The sequence below is a fragment of the Euphorbia lathyris genome, chromosome 10 (assembly GCF_963576675.1).
Source record: "Euphorbia lathyris chromosome 10, ddEupLath1.1, whole genome shotgun sequence".
Classification (NCBI taxonomy): domain Eukaryota; kingdom Viridiplantae; phylum Streptophyta; class Magnoliopsida; order Malpighiales; family Euphorbiaceae; genus Euphorbia; species Euphorbia lathyris.
This window is the reverse complement of record NC_088919.1, coordinates 35,824,046-35,839,115: the sequence shown is the minus strand read 5'-3', so window position 1 is coordinate 35,839,115 and position 15,070 is coordinate 35,824,046. Positions and strand designations below refer to the sequence as shown.

The following is a 15,070-nucleotide window of genomic DNA, read 5'->3' as shown; positions in this document are numbered from 1 at the left end:
TTCTACTCACCCCTACCCAACACTTCTTTATCCATAGTTTGACGGTATATTACTGCCAAATTTCCCATAATTGAATTTATAATTATAATTATATATATTATAGTCATTATATTTTATTGTAGGAAAAGAAATCCAGTTTTAAAAAATTATTTACAAGTAATGATTTGAATTATATTAAAATATATAAATCATTATTTTTTAATATATTTTAAGGATCGGAGAAAATACTTTATTTGTTATATGTATACATTAAAAAAAAATTAATAACATGTTCAGAAATAATTTTTATTTTTACAGTATGATTTAATCATAATTTTATTTTTATTATTTTTGAAATATTTTTGTGGTATTTTGTTAAAAGGCCAATAAAATATGATAGAGCAGGTCCAAATTAAAAGTCCAACATGAATTTCACATTCACATAATATCGACGATTCAGAACTTGAGATCCAAATTTTGTTCAAAAAAAAAAAAAAAAGAACTTGAGATCCAAATTTGTATTTCAAGCAACTCCACAGCACACGATAACACGCCACATCAGATCAACGCGGCGGGAAAATTGGGAAAGAGGCGGGAACTGAAACTCACAAAATCAACAAATATTGATATTAAGGACTTTGCCTATACACTATAGTTGCTGTTTTTCTATAACACCTGTTCACTCTTCACTCTCCTCTATACACTAATCTTCTCTTTTTGCGCCGGAATGGGGAGGAAAAATAAATCTAGGGTTCCTGTTGAAGAAGAAGAAGTAGAAGAAGACGAACAAGTTGAAATGGAAGACGAGGAACAGCACGACAATCTTACTCGATCTTCCGAAAATGAAATGAATTTATATGAGGTGACAAAATGATATTTAGTAGAATGTTTTCTTTCATGATGTTCTTATTCTAGATTCAGTTGACGCCTTTTGAATTTGAGTTGGATGGTTCTGGGATTAATTATATTAATCATACTTGCTTAGATTGAGAGTTGTGCTTGATTTGGTCGGATGAGTCGTTCGTCGTTTCTGTTTTCTGTGACGTTTTCAGGTTGTGTTTTAATTTGTTATCCTTTGCGCAATTGCATGTGTGGAATGAGTGTTAAGTTAGGCTTATATCATTTGGCCGGTTGGATATTTTTTAGCTATGAGAAAACCCTTGATTTCAGGTGACGGGTTTATTGCTACTTAGAAGATTTGTTCCATGACAAAGTTCCAATAAGTGTCGATACTAATGCCTTATTGTGATAGTGTTAACAGATTGTTTAGTACACAGTAGGCCTAATGATTCCCAAACAATAAGTTAATTTATCATCTATGGTATACAAACAAAAAGTAAAGATTAATTTAGCCCCCAAGTGAAGGAGGCCTGAAATGGTGAAGATTATTTGTATTTAGCTCTTTTGTGGAAGGCTAGGGAGACTATTAATGTTCTTGCTTCCTCCACCTTAAGAGGTGGTGGGAAGAGCTCATTGCATTCTTTGCTGCTGAGCGAGGTCACTTGACATTGTTAGTTCATTTTCATGCTTGCACTGTGGAATTATGAGGACTCAGTGATCATGCTTATAAGAAATATTAACATGGAATATTTCTAGTTAATTAGTTCGGGTTGTACTCCTCTTTTATGCCCTTCATGTTACCTGAGGAGGTTAATTTCATTTTATTCATAATTTTGTTTGCTACTTCTGTCTTCATGTTTGACAATTCACTTTCTTTTTCCTTTATACTTGACATGATAAAAAATTCCTTAGATGATGGAATTATTCTTCTGACCATATTTTTTTTATTTGTATATACTTGACATGATAAAAGTTCCTTAGATGTTGGAATTATTCTTCTCACCATATAGCCAACTGCTATTATCTGATTTTGAGATAGGTGCCCATCGGAGTGCGTAAGTGATGTTTTTAATCTGGTATTTATAATTAACATGTAAGCTGTCCTGATTGAGGCTATCATGTTTGCCTTCCATAACTACCTTCACACAACAGAAAAACCATAAAATGCAGGGAAGAAAAGGAAAGTCTAGAAATAGAAATATATCTGGAATTGTTTTCTTTGGATTGTAGATTGTTGGGATTATAATTCAAAATTTAGACTGGCAGGAATAGACGAAGATTTAAGGATTGTGGAAACATGTGTAAATGTAATGCTAAATGGTAGGTTAGGAAGATATAATTAAATGTTTTGATTAAAAACGAGGACCTGTTTCTATTTCATGTTGCTGTATGATTGGGTTGCATTTTAAGGCTAAAATATTATGTGCATGATGACTAATAGGTAAGAGGGGCTTGCATTTCATTTTGCATGAGTTTTAAACTGAGGTCTCAAGATTTCTTTTTCCTATTGAAACTTCTCTTTCCATGCCAAGATCCTAGAGGTAGGAGATGAAATTTACTTTCTTTCCTGCTTTAAATAGGCGATACTTGTTTCACAATATTGTGTTCTGCATATCCCTGTTTGGTTTCCCTTGTTTCCTTTCTTCACGGCTTAGGCTTATATTTTATTTCTTTTTGTGCTTCCTTTTTAAATTCTGTCTGCTTCTTTCTTTTGCCTTCAGGTTGCATATAATACACGTGTTATTATATTGACATTTATGCTGTAGAAAGCTTTATCAAATAACAACCACTTCCTGCAGGTACTTGGTGTTGAGAAGACAGCAACTCAACAAGAAATAAAGAAAGCATACCATAAATCGGCATTGCGGCTACACCCTGACAAAAATCCTGATGATGAGGTGATTTTCCCATAGATTTTGTCGCTTCTTTTCATTTAGTCTATGTTTCTGCTTATGACTTCTTGTCTGGTCCTCCAAATAGGATGCTAAAGAAAAATTTCAGCAATTACAAAAGGTGATATCAATTCTGGGTGATGAGGAAAAAAGGGCTGTCTATGATCAGACTGGTTGCGTTGATGATGCTGTAAGTTTTACATAGATGTACTCATTTGAATTGGTAGTGTCCAGGATCATAGGGTGTTGTGTCAGAATGGAGTTGTTTTCCTTCCACAATAAGCATTGTAAAGGAGAGACAGGATTCTACTCTGTGTCTGTGCACAACATGCAGTTGCATAATCCATGGCATTCTGCGATGCTATATGAGCTTTAGATTTCCATTTCATTTTAGATGTGGTAGGTTCATTGATAATGTAACTAAATTTGTCTTAAATTAATTTATGCTCTTCTTGTTGGACAGGATCTTGCTGGGGATGTTATACAAAATTTGAGAGATTATTTCAGAGCCATGTACAAGAAGGTATTAATTTCTATTTATGAATTTTGCTGATTTCATGGATTAATTTTTGCTCAATTTCCTTGAGCTGATGGTCATACATCATTTCAGGTCACTGAAGCCGACATTGAAGAGTTTGAAGCAAATTACAGAGGGTCTGATTCTGAGAAAAAGGATTTAATTGATCTTTATAAGAAATACAAGGGTCACATGAACAGGTATGCATTAAAATATACCTGCTTTATTTTCTTTAGGCTTGGTTGTATAATTGTATAGTTTTTCCTTGTCAGACTTTTCTGCTCGATGCTGTGTTCTGATCCTAAGCTTGATTCACACCGATTCAAGGATTTGCTTGATGAGGCAATATCTGCAGGTAAAAGTTTATTCTAGATTCTTTATAACTATTTTGTCTACATAGCTTCAGAGGTTTGAGTCTGATTTCTGTTCCTGGTTAGAGGGTTGTAGATATACAGCTGAATACATTACAAATTTTTGATTGTTGTCTTAGTTTGCTTGCGATCTTTGGCATCATTTTACTGCATGTTGCAGTACTTTTTACACAAGTTCCTTTTTATTCTCACAGGAGAATTGAAGGAAACTAAAGTTTACCAGAAATGGGCTAAGCAAGTATCCAAAACAAAACCTCCTACAAGCCCTTTAAAAAGGAAGGCAACGTGAGTTTTTACTGAGTTCTTCGTTTATATCTATGAAATGTTTATTGATCCTAGTTTTTGCAAATTTGTATTATGACCTTCATATGTACTTTTTCACAGATCAAATAAACAATCTGAAGGAGAGCTACTTGCCATTATATCTCAACGACGAAGCGAGAGAAAAGTCCAGTTTGAATCCATGTTCTCCAAGTATGGTGGTGGTAGTAGTAGTGCAACTGCTGAACCCACAGAAGAAGAATTTGAAGCTATACAGAAGAAATTAGAGAGCCGTAAGGCCTCCTCCAGGAAATCAAAGAGAAAGTAACTTGTTTTATGATAGAATATTGCACTAGGACCCAAATGTTTGCTAATAGTAAGTTTGCCTGCGTGTGCTGTAGGTGAGTCTAATTACTGCAACTTGCACAGATTTAAATTCTGTGTATCCTAAAAATTGAAGATGTTTGTTACTCCATGTTTGAATTTGAATCAATATATTGAATAGGCTTTGCTATATCTTTCACTAAAAATCATAATTGTAATGTATGTATATTCCATACTATTATATACTATATAAATGCTATAAATTGTGTATTATTGATCTCACTGTTTGATAAGGGGTTTCAATAATGCAATTATGCAAGGTACAAACTGTGGATGTGGGCCTCATTATGGATATTAGGCTTAAAAGAACTGATGAGTAAAACTATCTTCCTTTTTCAGATTTGTAGTTTTATCTTAATTCTGTACTAGCTAACTGTTCATATGTTGTTTAATTGTAACAATCTGGTCCTGGTGTCGGTGTGGAAAGTTTGACAACGATGGGTTAAGAATGAAATTCAAGGTCCGTCTCTTGACCTTTTATAGCCATGAGTGAGATAATAAATTTAGGCAGTTTTTATATATACATTCTAAAATTTTGAACATGTAATACTTAACAAATTTGTCGGTTGCCATGAGTATTATCTTGAAATTTTGAAAATGGGAGGAAAGGATAATTTGATTAGATACGAAAGTGAAATTGAATTTGAAAGGGCGGAAGAGTAGTAATTGTGAGATGGTATATACATTTAGGCGGTCTTTATATATACATTCTTAATATATATATGTATATAGGTTTTAAGATTATGAGGGTGATTAAGTTAGATTAGGGTGAAATGAGATAATATTTGGATGAGATTGCAGCAGATAGATAGTTACATTAAGTGTGGCATGTGGAAGTGTAAGGGTAAGAAATATTTATGAAAAGGAAGACAAGGATGGGGTATTCCAAAAATTAAATTCATATTGTTGTTGTAGGGACCAATTTGGATATTGTTTGATTGTGTGGGTGTAGGTGTGGGTGCCATTTGACTCCTTTCTTTCTTTGATTCTTTGCACGAGGAAATATTTATTCCTTAGAGGACATTATACACTCTATTATGACATTATACCTTTTTCTATTTCCATCTTTAACAACCATTTCTTTCTCTATATCAATTTCTTACTTTCTTCACAATTCAAGCTTAGCTACCAAATTCTCATAGCTGCTCCAATTTTTTTTTTTTTTTTTTTTACATTAAACTCAGTATCAGAGAAATTTCTCTCAAGGCTACACAAGAGTTTAACAACCATTCCTCCTATTCATGGGGATTCCAACACCAAAAACAAATTTTGAATAAATAGAGATTATAGAAGAGTCATTTCTTTATCCTTGAACTTGAACTTATCCATAACCAATATTATCTATTAATGTAATAAGGGTCAAATTTGTCTCAATTGTTCATAGAAAACTGCAAATTAACCCCGTAACATACAAAATAATGCAATTTTACCTATAAAGTTGTCTAACAAGACCAATTGTATACATACCCTACAATAAATTTTGAAAATACTGATTTGATAATTATTCGACTGTCATATTCCAAACAAGTATATCGAAGAGCGGGAATACTTTCGTGTATTTAGCAGGTTGTGTATGATTATTTTAATAACATAATAAAAAATTTAGGTAATTTTTTTTTTGTGTGTGATTAACTTGTATCTTACATTGTAAAATATAGACATTTTGGCATGTTATTTATAATGTGTTAGAGCACAATTTAAGGAGAGATAATTAAAAATCAACTTCATAGTGGCTCCTCAAACCACTAAAAGTATCTTCAATGAGGGGTGCTTGAGAGACTGCTTGATGAGGTGAGGGGTGCTTCCCACCAATGTTGCTTAGTTTTTTTTTACACAATGCTGCCATTTTTTGGCACCATATTTTATCATTTTTTTAATATAAAACATGATTTAGTTGTCTACTTTAGTATATTTTCATGATAATATTTATAATTAAAATAAATTGTACATAAAATAATGATTTGTGGGACCATAGTCACAACTTTTGGAGTTGTTAAAGCATTGGAATATATTCTAAAAAAAGCTGCCAAAAGTAATATGAATGAGAGATAAATTAAAATAATATTTTTAGGATAATGTGTTAAGTTTTGACAACTTTTGAAATTGTTTGCATTGGAGATGCTCTAAGAGCATCTCCAATAGAGGTGCCTAAAAGAGTGCCAAAACTTACTAAAATATAGTATTTTATTGTCTCTTTCATCCACATCATTTTTGACAACTTTTACTTAAAAAATGCTCCAATAGAGGTTGCTTGAAAAGTTGACACTATAATCCTACAAATTATTATTTTATTATAAATAAAATGTTCCAGATTTATTATTTCTAGGAGAGTATATTAAAAAATTATTAAACAAGGTTGCCAAAAATTGGCAACTTTCCTTGGCACCCACAATCACTCCAATAGTGGGCACCCTTTAAAAGTTGCCAAACCTGATGTCACATCAGCTGACACTCTTTTGGGCACCCTCTGTTGGAGATGCTCTAATAGCCTATTCATCATCCCTGTTAATAAAGAGTCTCTCTCCACTCTTAGATCCCTCCTTATTAGAAAAAAAAAAGAGAGTTTTAAAGTCAATTTTGACAAGTTTTCAAAATAGTAAAAAAAGAAAATTAAAAAGATTTAATAACAGATTTATAATATATATAACGTTTAATATCTATGCTATTAGTGGAAGTAAAGAGAAATTTAGGAGGAGAGTTTTGGAGGCTTTTTTCATGAGTTGTTAAAATAGTAAAAAAAAAAGAAAAATTAAAAAGATTTAATTAATATAACAGATTTATAATTTATAAAATAATACAACTAAAAAAGATCAAGTGTATTAATTAATAATATAATAACAGATTGTATTAATTAATGATATAATAATATATTTATAATTTATAATAATACAACCAATAAAGAACCGAGTGTATTAATGATATAATAACAGATTAACAATTTATCATAATACAACACAAAAATGAATCTATATCATTAATAGTGAATACAATCTGTAATTAAATACATCCCGCGCAACTTGCAGATTTTCTACTAGTAATTTATTATACATTTCGTAGTTTTTTCTATAATTTATTATTTGGCAATTTAAAGAAAATTTAACTTTTCTTATTTTTATAAAAATAAATATATATTCATACTTGGTTGCTTAATTTTAGAGAAAGAATTATTATAGTCATGTTGTAGGAAGGTAGCCATAGATCTTGATCGAAGGTCAATTTCCATAAAAGACCAACTATTGGTTATTATCTAAATATTATTGTTAAAAAATAATAAGAAAAATTATAAAAATAATAAAATATTCCAAATTACCATTCCGAAAATAAATAAATAATATTATACATTACGCGTAACCCGCATTTTTTCTACTAGTAATTTATTATTGAAGAGCCCCACTGTTCTCACTATTGGTAAATATAACAATAACTAGTAGTTTCATGATAAAATAATAAATAAGGAGTGAATATGATGAATATTGTTGGAGATAATATGAAATAGTCACTCCTTAAATCACTAAGAGACAATTATTTATATTATTTTTAAAAAAGTGAACTAAAAGTTTCTTGGAGATGCTCTTAGTAACCGAATAAATATTTTAGACATAATTGATGTTCGAAAAATCTGATATGACAGTTAAGTATTGAGTCATATAACAGCAAATCAGTCGGTAATCTTTAGGCTTAAATCACTATTTCCCCCTAGATCTATCTAAAATATTAATCTTTGCTCGTGACATATAAGTACATTTGTCATTTGACGTATCGAAAATGTTTGTTTTTGCCCTCTAAATATTATTTGATAACGCTTGTTTATTGATCTAGTTGAGATTTCACTAATTTTAATAGGTTGTACGAGGAATATTATCAAATAGTATCAATATTTTAGATAGAATATGCTACTAACCAATAGGTAAGAAATACAGATCAACACTTCCGATGGATTATGAGACATTAATCCCATTTTATTTATTAATCCCATTTTATCTCAATATTTATAAAATGGTACTAGTTTAGCTACAAAATCTGTTACACACAATTGAATTGGTAGGATTTTCTAAGACTAAAATAGTACTGTATTTATATTTATATGTTAGGATAAATAATACAGACATCTACTCGACTAGATGAGAGGAGACGAATGGTGGAAGAAGTCGGACCAAAGAGGTAAAACACCTAAGGAAAGCACATTATGCTAAAAACAGAGCCGACACGCCGTGCCGGTCTGATGGAAAGTTTCTGATTCTTTTTTAATCGATTGACATGCCATGTCGCTATTCCGACACGCCATGTCGGGCTCTTTAAAAAGCCTTGCAAATCAGACTTGCTCTTCACTCTAGCTCATTCCTAATTATAACTTTACCACCCCTTAATTACCATCCATGTCATTCCTTTACCTCTAATTCATTTTACCCCTTTTAAGTTTTATATATTTAACTAGTTTTTGGCCTATGCGATGCACGTATTCATCTTAACATATAAATATTAACAAAAATATAATCTAATAATTACACCTCAGCTCCATCGTTACTGTTTTATATTATGTATAGATATGCAGAGAATTAGAGAGATTTTAGGGATTAATTTAAATTCTGTAGAACTCTTAGATATAGTACGGATAAAATAATCTTTTTATAGATAAATATAATAATATAATTAAAATTAAAATATTATATATTATATTATATTTTTTATCTAAAAAAGGAGGAAGTGACACATCAGCTCTATCGTTACTGTTTTATATTATATATAGATTTTATGCACTTGCTCTTTATGTAATTTGTTATTTAGGTTTTGAGATGCTATAAATTCATATTCTTCTTTGTAATCAATTAACTTTCACTGAATCAAAAGCATTATTTTCTCTTTTAAGAGTTTTGTTAAGATTTCATACCTTCAACCAAGGGCGGAACCGGGGGGGGGGGGGGGGGCTCGAGCCCCGGCAGGCGGTCAGAGAATTGAGAATTTTTTTTTAGTAATGGTGTCTGGTAATATTTTGGAGAGAATTATATTGACTCTATGTAGTATTATTTCAATTTTTAAAGGTAGATGAGATTTTTTTTTTTGATAGAAATTGGGACGAGACAGAACTTGGGCGGGGTGAGCACCCGTGGCCCAAGAACTGACAAACCCGCAATATATTAATAAACGAAAAATGAGTGTTTGAACAAGAGAAGAGGAAGGAGAACAAACAAAAAGAAGGGGGAGGAGAAAAGTTTAGGAAAGTCAAGAAAAGCGTAAGTGAAAAATACTACAAATGTCATCATTGATAAACCGGTGGCAAAAAGCAGGAGCTGAAAGCCACCAATTGATCACTGGGGAAGAGACTCCAAATTTTACCAGTGCATCAGCAACTCTATTTCCTTCCCTAAAGATGTGTGAAAAAAGAATGTTCATCCTAGAGCAAATGCTGAAACAATGCAACCATTCTTGACGAATACTCCAAGGAACATCCATGGAATGATGTCTAAGCAGATTAATAACGTACATTGAGATGGTTAAGGATGCTTACTTCTATTTGAGAAGTCATATGTTCGACTCTCTTCAACCTCATTTTCTTTTAATTTTTTTTATTTTAATTTTATTTTTCAATAATTATAAAAACATGTTACCATTATTAATTAATTTAAATGAACTCTTTATTTTTATTTTGATAACACTTTTGAATTCATTTTTAATATGTCTTTACAATTAAAAAAAAAGGTAAACATATTAATATTCATTTTTTATTATGTCTTTACCATTAAAAATAAAGTAAACATGTTTAATTTTCTATTAGTTAAATGTTAGTTTCTAAAAAAAATGATAATATTTTTACAGATTTAATACATTGGAGGCTAAAATTTTTTTACCCAGCCCTAACGGGCTAGACTTTGAAAATTTACCGTCAATCGTACAATTAATTTCGATTTTTTTTGACGTTTTGATTTTTTTACTGATATGTTTGAGTCTCGGCTCATCCGGGGTCCTGGTTCCTGGTTCCGTCACTGCCTTCAACCAATAGAGAATTTTTATTTTCTACGGATTTAGTCCGTAAAACCCGAGATTAACTCTTTGTAGAAAAGAACCCTCTTTATTAGTTTAGAATTAAAATGAGCTCGTCCAAAACCGATTCGTATTATTGATATCTTTACAAAAAAAAAAAAAAAAATAACTTTGAGGCAACTTGGTTGGTATATCATACCTTTATTTAATAATAAATAGAGCAATGAGGAAGAATTGTAGTTAAGTTGGTCCACGAGTGAGTGAGAGCATGAAAAGAGTCGGTGAGAAGAAAGGGTTAGTTTAAATAGCGACAGACATCTACCACTACCACCTTGAAAAAGAGTCTTAATTTACTAATTGAGTTCTCATTATGTTTATGGCCCAACAAAAGCATTTCAAACCCATCATATATCATAATCATTATTTACTTTTGCTCTCTTAAACTAATGTTTACATCCATCATCATCTTCTTAAATAGACTAAAATACATCCATGCCTCTTTAACTACTATTTCTAATATTTTATATTGGCTTAATTTTAATGTCTTGTGAAGTTTTTATGAATAGGTATTTGTGGTTTTTTTAAAAACTGAAATATGTGGTTTGCAAAATTTTTATTTTTTATTGATTTTACCAAATTTGATCGATAACGACCTCAAAATGAAAATTTTCAAGATTTAAAGTTGTTTAGTATCCTATTTACTATGGAATCATATTTTTATTTTTTTTCGAAATCATCATTTTTGGAGTTTTCTCTTTCTAAAAATAACACTTAATAAAATGACATCAAACCTAAAAAGTTGAAGAATTAAAATTGGTTAAAATATTATTTAATTCTTGAAAATTTTCATTTCCAGGTCGTTATCAGCTAAATTTGGCAAAGTCAAACAAAAATTGAAAATTTTGCAAATCACAAGGTTCATTTTGTAACAAAAAAAATCCCACAAATACCGATCTGTAAAAACGTAAAAACACATGGTATTTATTTGAAACTAACCCTATTATATTATGATCCATAACTTTTATTTTAAGACATAAAAATTCTTAAACTTTGTATTATACTAATATTAAAGTCCAAATAAAAAATTTATTAAGAAAATCAAAAGAATGGTGAATTGAAAATATATATTTGATTATAATTTATGGTGATATGGAAAAAAAGAGTGGATGATTTAATTAAATTTGTACAAGTAATAGTTTCATTCATTATTAAATGATTTTTCTTTGGTTTGAATTTAATATTAGTAGAATGTAAAGTTTTAAAACTTATAAATAGATATATTAATCTTCTATTGTAGGACTTTGAAAGAAAAATAGTAGAAAAATATTTCATAAATAGCAGAAAAAATTAATTATAAAAATAAAAGTTAATTATATACCTATATAAGCAATATCTAATTTAATTAATATATATATATATATATATATATATATATATATATATATATATATATATATATATATATGAATATTTTATGGATACATCCTATACGTAGATTAATATCACCCTTCGGATTGGGAAGACTCATATGAACCGTCTGATTTGAAGTAAGGAATATTCCCTGAAAATGCGAATTGCAACCTTCAGCCACATGGATTGATATCCACCATCTGTCTCAGTAATCCATACGACAAATGAAGAGGAACAGTTGGATCATGATAAACGGTTACGCAAAGGATAGTGAGTATATGAGAAAGCCTTCCGCCTGCCATCATGATACTCACTATAAAAATTAATTATAAAAATTACATAACTACTAATACTATTTCGAACCTGAAGCGATGAAACCTAAAATACGCTTGCTACATGGAAGAGTGCACCACCTGACGTCATTACAGTCTGAAGGTTGCAGAACCAACCAAAGACTGACACGTGTCCAGTGAGTCATTAGGGCACATTCTGAAGATTACAACAATTACCCTTGATAATCGCTATAAATAGATAATGTGAGTAATCCACAAGAGGTATGTAACCATCATAGTTACCAATATTCTTCTTGTCTTCAACCTCTCTTCAACCCTTGCTAACTTAAGCATCAGAGCGGGTTCGCCGGACGCCGACTCCTCCCTAACCAGCTGTTATTTTCATTTCAAGTCACTAACGGAGGTTCTAGAAGACAACACATATTACACAACATCAATGTATATTTAATTAATAGACCATATATACCATGATGTTATTAATTTATACTCCATCCATCTCAAATAGATGTCATTTTAAAATTAGTTTTATGAAAAAAGAGTTTAATGAAAGAAGTATTAATGGTAAATTAATTATTTTTATAGCTAATTAATATTTTATTAGTCTTTGTGAAACCTTTAAACGGCATATATTAAAGACCGGAGGGAATGCTTTACAAATACGTTTTTGTTAGTGTGTTTAAAACATGTAGTTATGGATAAAATCTCCAAAAATACAAGCCAACTTGATTGATATCAACAAAAACATTGTGAAGCTTTCAGGAAATTACCTAACTACTAATACTATCTCGAACCTGAAATTGTGTTTAATACTCCATTTGTTTCTATTTTTTTTTAAAGAATATTGAAAACTTGTATGGAAGCTTTAAGAAGTTTAAAGAAACTCATAATGGAAAAATAATAATGAATATATCTTATCAACCAATACATAGACTTATAGAGTATATATTTATACTCTTAATCTGACGTGACATACGACTATTTGACACCCCTAACAGTCTAAGAAGGCTTTCTATCAATACTTCTTACCATTATACATGTGTAATCAGTGTAACTAACTATAACGAACTTGATTAGCTCCTTTCACTTCTTTTCACAAATTTCAGCATTCTTCAACAACCTGCTCTCAAGATGAAGTACACGAATAAAACTTCATTTTGGTTAAATATTCTCACATTTGTGCTCCTGACAATGGCTAGTGAGAAGATCAACTATTTGGCTGAGAGATGATACATACGTGTGTTTCTAAATCTCACCTACAAAATGTTCTCGTACTATGTGATAGTCTATCTCCACATGTTGCATTTTCTCGTGAAAAACATGATTAACAACTATATATATTGTTGCTTGATTATCGCAATATAAAGGAGTGAACAATTGTGATTTGATTTGAAACTCATTTCATGGAAATGATAGACACTTTAACTCACATGAAGTTGTGACTATTGTTTTGTACTCAACTTCAACTGAACTTTTACTCATCGTGCCTTATTTCGTGGACTTCTACCAATAAACACACAATATTATTTAATAATTCTTTTTGTTACTTTACACATTCCCCAATCTGAATTATAAAATCCTACCATCTCGGTTAAATCAGTTTAGACATCATAAATAGACCAACATCTAAGGTACCTTTTAGACACTTTATCACATGTATTGTAGCTTCCATCTGATTTATGGTAGATATACTCATGTGTTGACAAAGTTGTTGACTTATAAAAGGTGATACCATGTCCTATAAACCCAAGGTACAATAACCTTCCAACTAGTCTACAAAATCTTTCTAGTTCTCTGTAATATTCAGACACTGCATCTAATTATATATCAAATGAAAATGACTAGTTGAGCTAAGAGCCTTACCTAAACCAGTATCCTTCACCAAATCCTTTATGTATTTGGACCGAGATATCAAAATTCCTCTTTCTGATCCTGCTAGTCCAATCCCTAAAAAGAACTTCGCTTCTTCCATGCCCTTTATTGTAAAACTAGCATCCAATTCCCTCAATTAACAACATAGAAGTACATTTTATTAACACATTCAACATAAACAATCAGTGCTAGAAATTGATTGTCACTTGTGTGCTTTATGAAAAAGCAGTAATCATGTATTAATTTTGTAAAATCTGCCCGTACCAACTTATCTGAAAATGCTTTATTCCATTGCCTCGCAACCTATTTCAGGCCATACAAAGACTTGATTAACTTACATACCAACCTTTCTTTAACCTTCTTTAACCTGCTGGTGGCTCCATATATAAGTCATCCTTAATAGACCTATGCAAATATGCATTGTTGATGTCTATTTGCTAAATTGGCCATTGCTTGGATGTGGCAATTGCCAAGAACACCCTCAGTGTGGTCACCTTGGTCATTAGTGAATAACTATCATGACAGTCCACCCCACATTTTTTTTCATATCCTCTTGATTCACTTATTCTTCGTTATTGTGAGAAGGCACAACTTCTCCGTAAGTTCTGTTGTCTCTTCTCATTCTTTTTTTAAGTAGAATTCATCAAACTCTAGTTAAATGTTCATTAATGAATTGTTAATGACAACTCTAATACTATAAAAACTTGTATGGAAGTTCTAAGAAGGTTAAAGAAATTGATAATAAAAGAAGTAAAAATGAATTTCTCTTGTTGACCGATACAAAGAATTACAAAGTATATATTTACACTCCTAAACTGATCTCTTTAGAGGTTTAAGAAGGCGTTTCGCCAATACTTCTTGACATACATGTATGTAGTGAGTGTAACTAACCCTAAGAGACTTGCTCAATTTGAGTACTTTACATGTCTTTTCAATCATTTTCACAATCTTCAGCATTCTTTGACAAACATCTTATTTAAGATTTTGATAATTAAATTATAAAATTTATTAAATATTTTAATTATAGTCTTATTTTAAAATATCTATACAACTATTTTTTGCAATATGGATTACGTTGTTAGTTTTATTTTAATTAATGTTAAATTTTGTGAAAGAGATGAATTTTGTCAAAAAAAAGACATGCCTTTAAGAAATTAATTAATTAAATTAGGATGAAGTTGTAAGGACTGTGACCTCACAACCACAAGAGCATACTTGTGAAACATTCCCTTGGAAAATGAGTGATCTATTTATCAATCTCCTCTTTTGTGAATC

The 15,070-nt window shown here is 30.7% G+C and overlaps 1 protein-coding gene across 1 annotated transcript; it reads left to right on the top strand.

The window, feature by feature from the left end:
- Positions 1 to 489: 489 nt before the first annotated feature.
- LOC136208055 (chaperone protein dnaJ 6) lies at positions 490 to 4,511 on the top strand. The gene is made up of 8 exons (XM_065998893.1): positions 490 to 841; positions 2,619 to 2,717; positions 2,800 to 2,901; positions 3,175 to 3,234; positions 3,322 to 3,428; positions 3,501 to 3,583; positions 3,794 to 3,884; positions 3,984 to 4,511. Exons 1-8 carry the CDS (start codon positions 707 to 709, stop codon positions 4,186 to 4,188), a joined length of 882 nt encoding a protein of 293 aa, XP_065854965.1. The 5' UTR covers positions 490 to 706; the 3' UTR covers positions 4,189 to 4,511.
- The last annotated feature ends 10,559 nt before the right edge of the window (positions 4,512 to 15,070 follow it).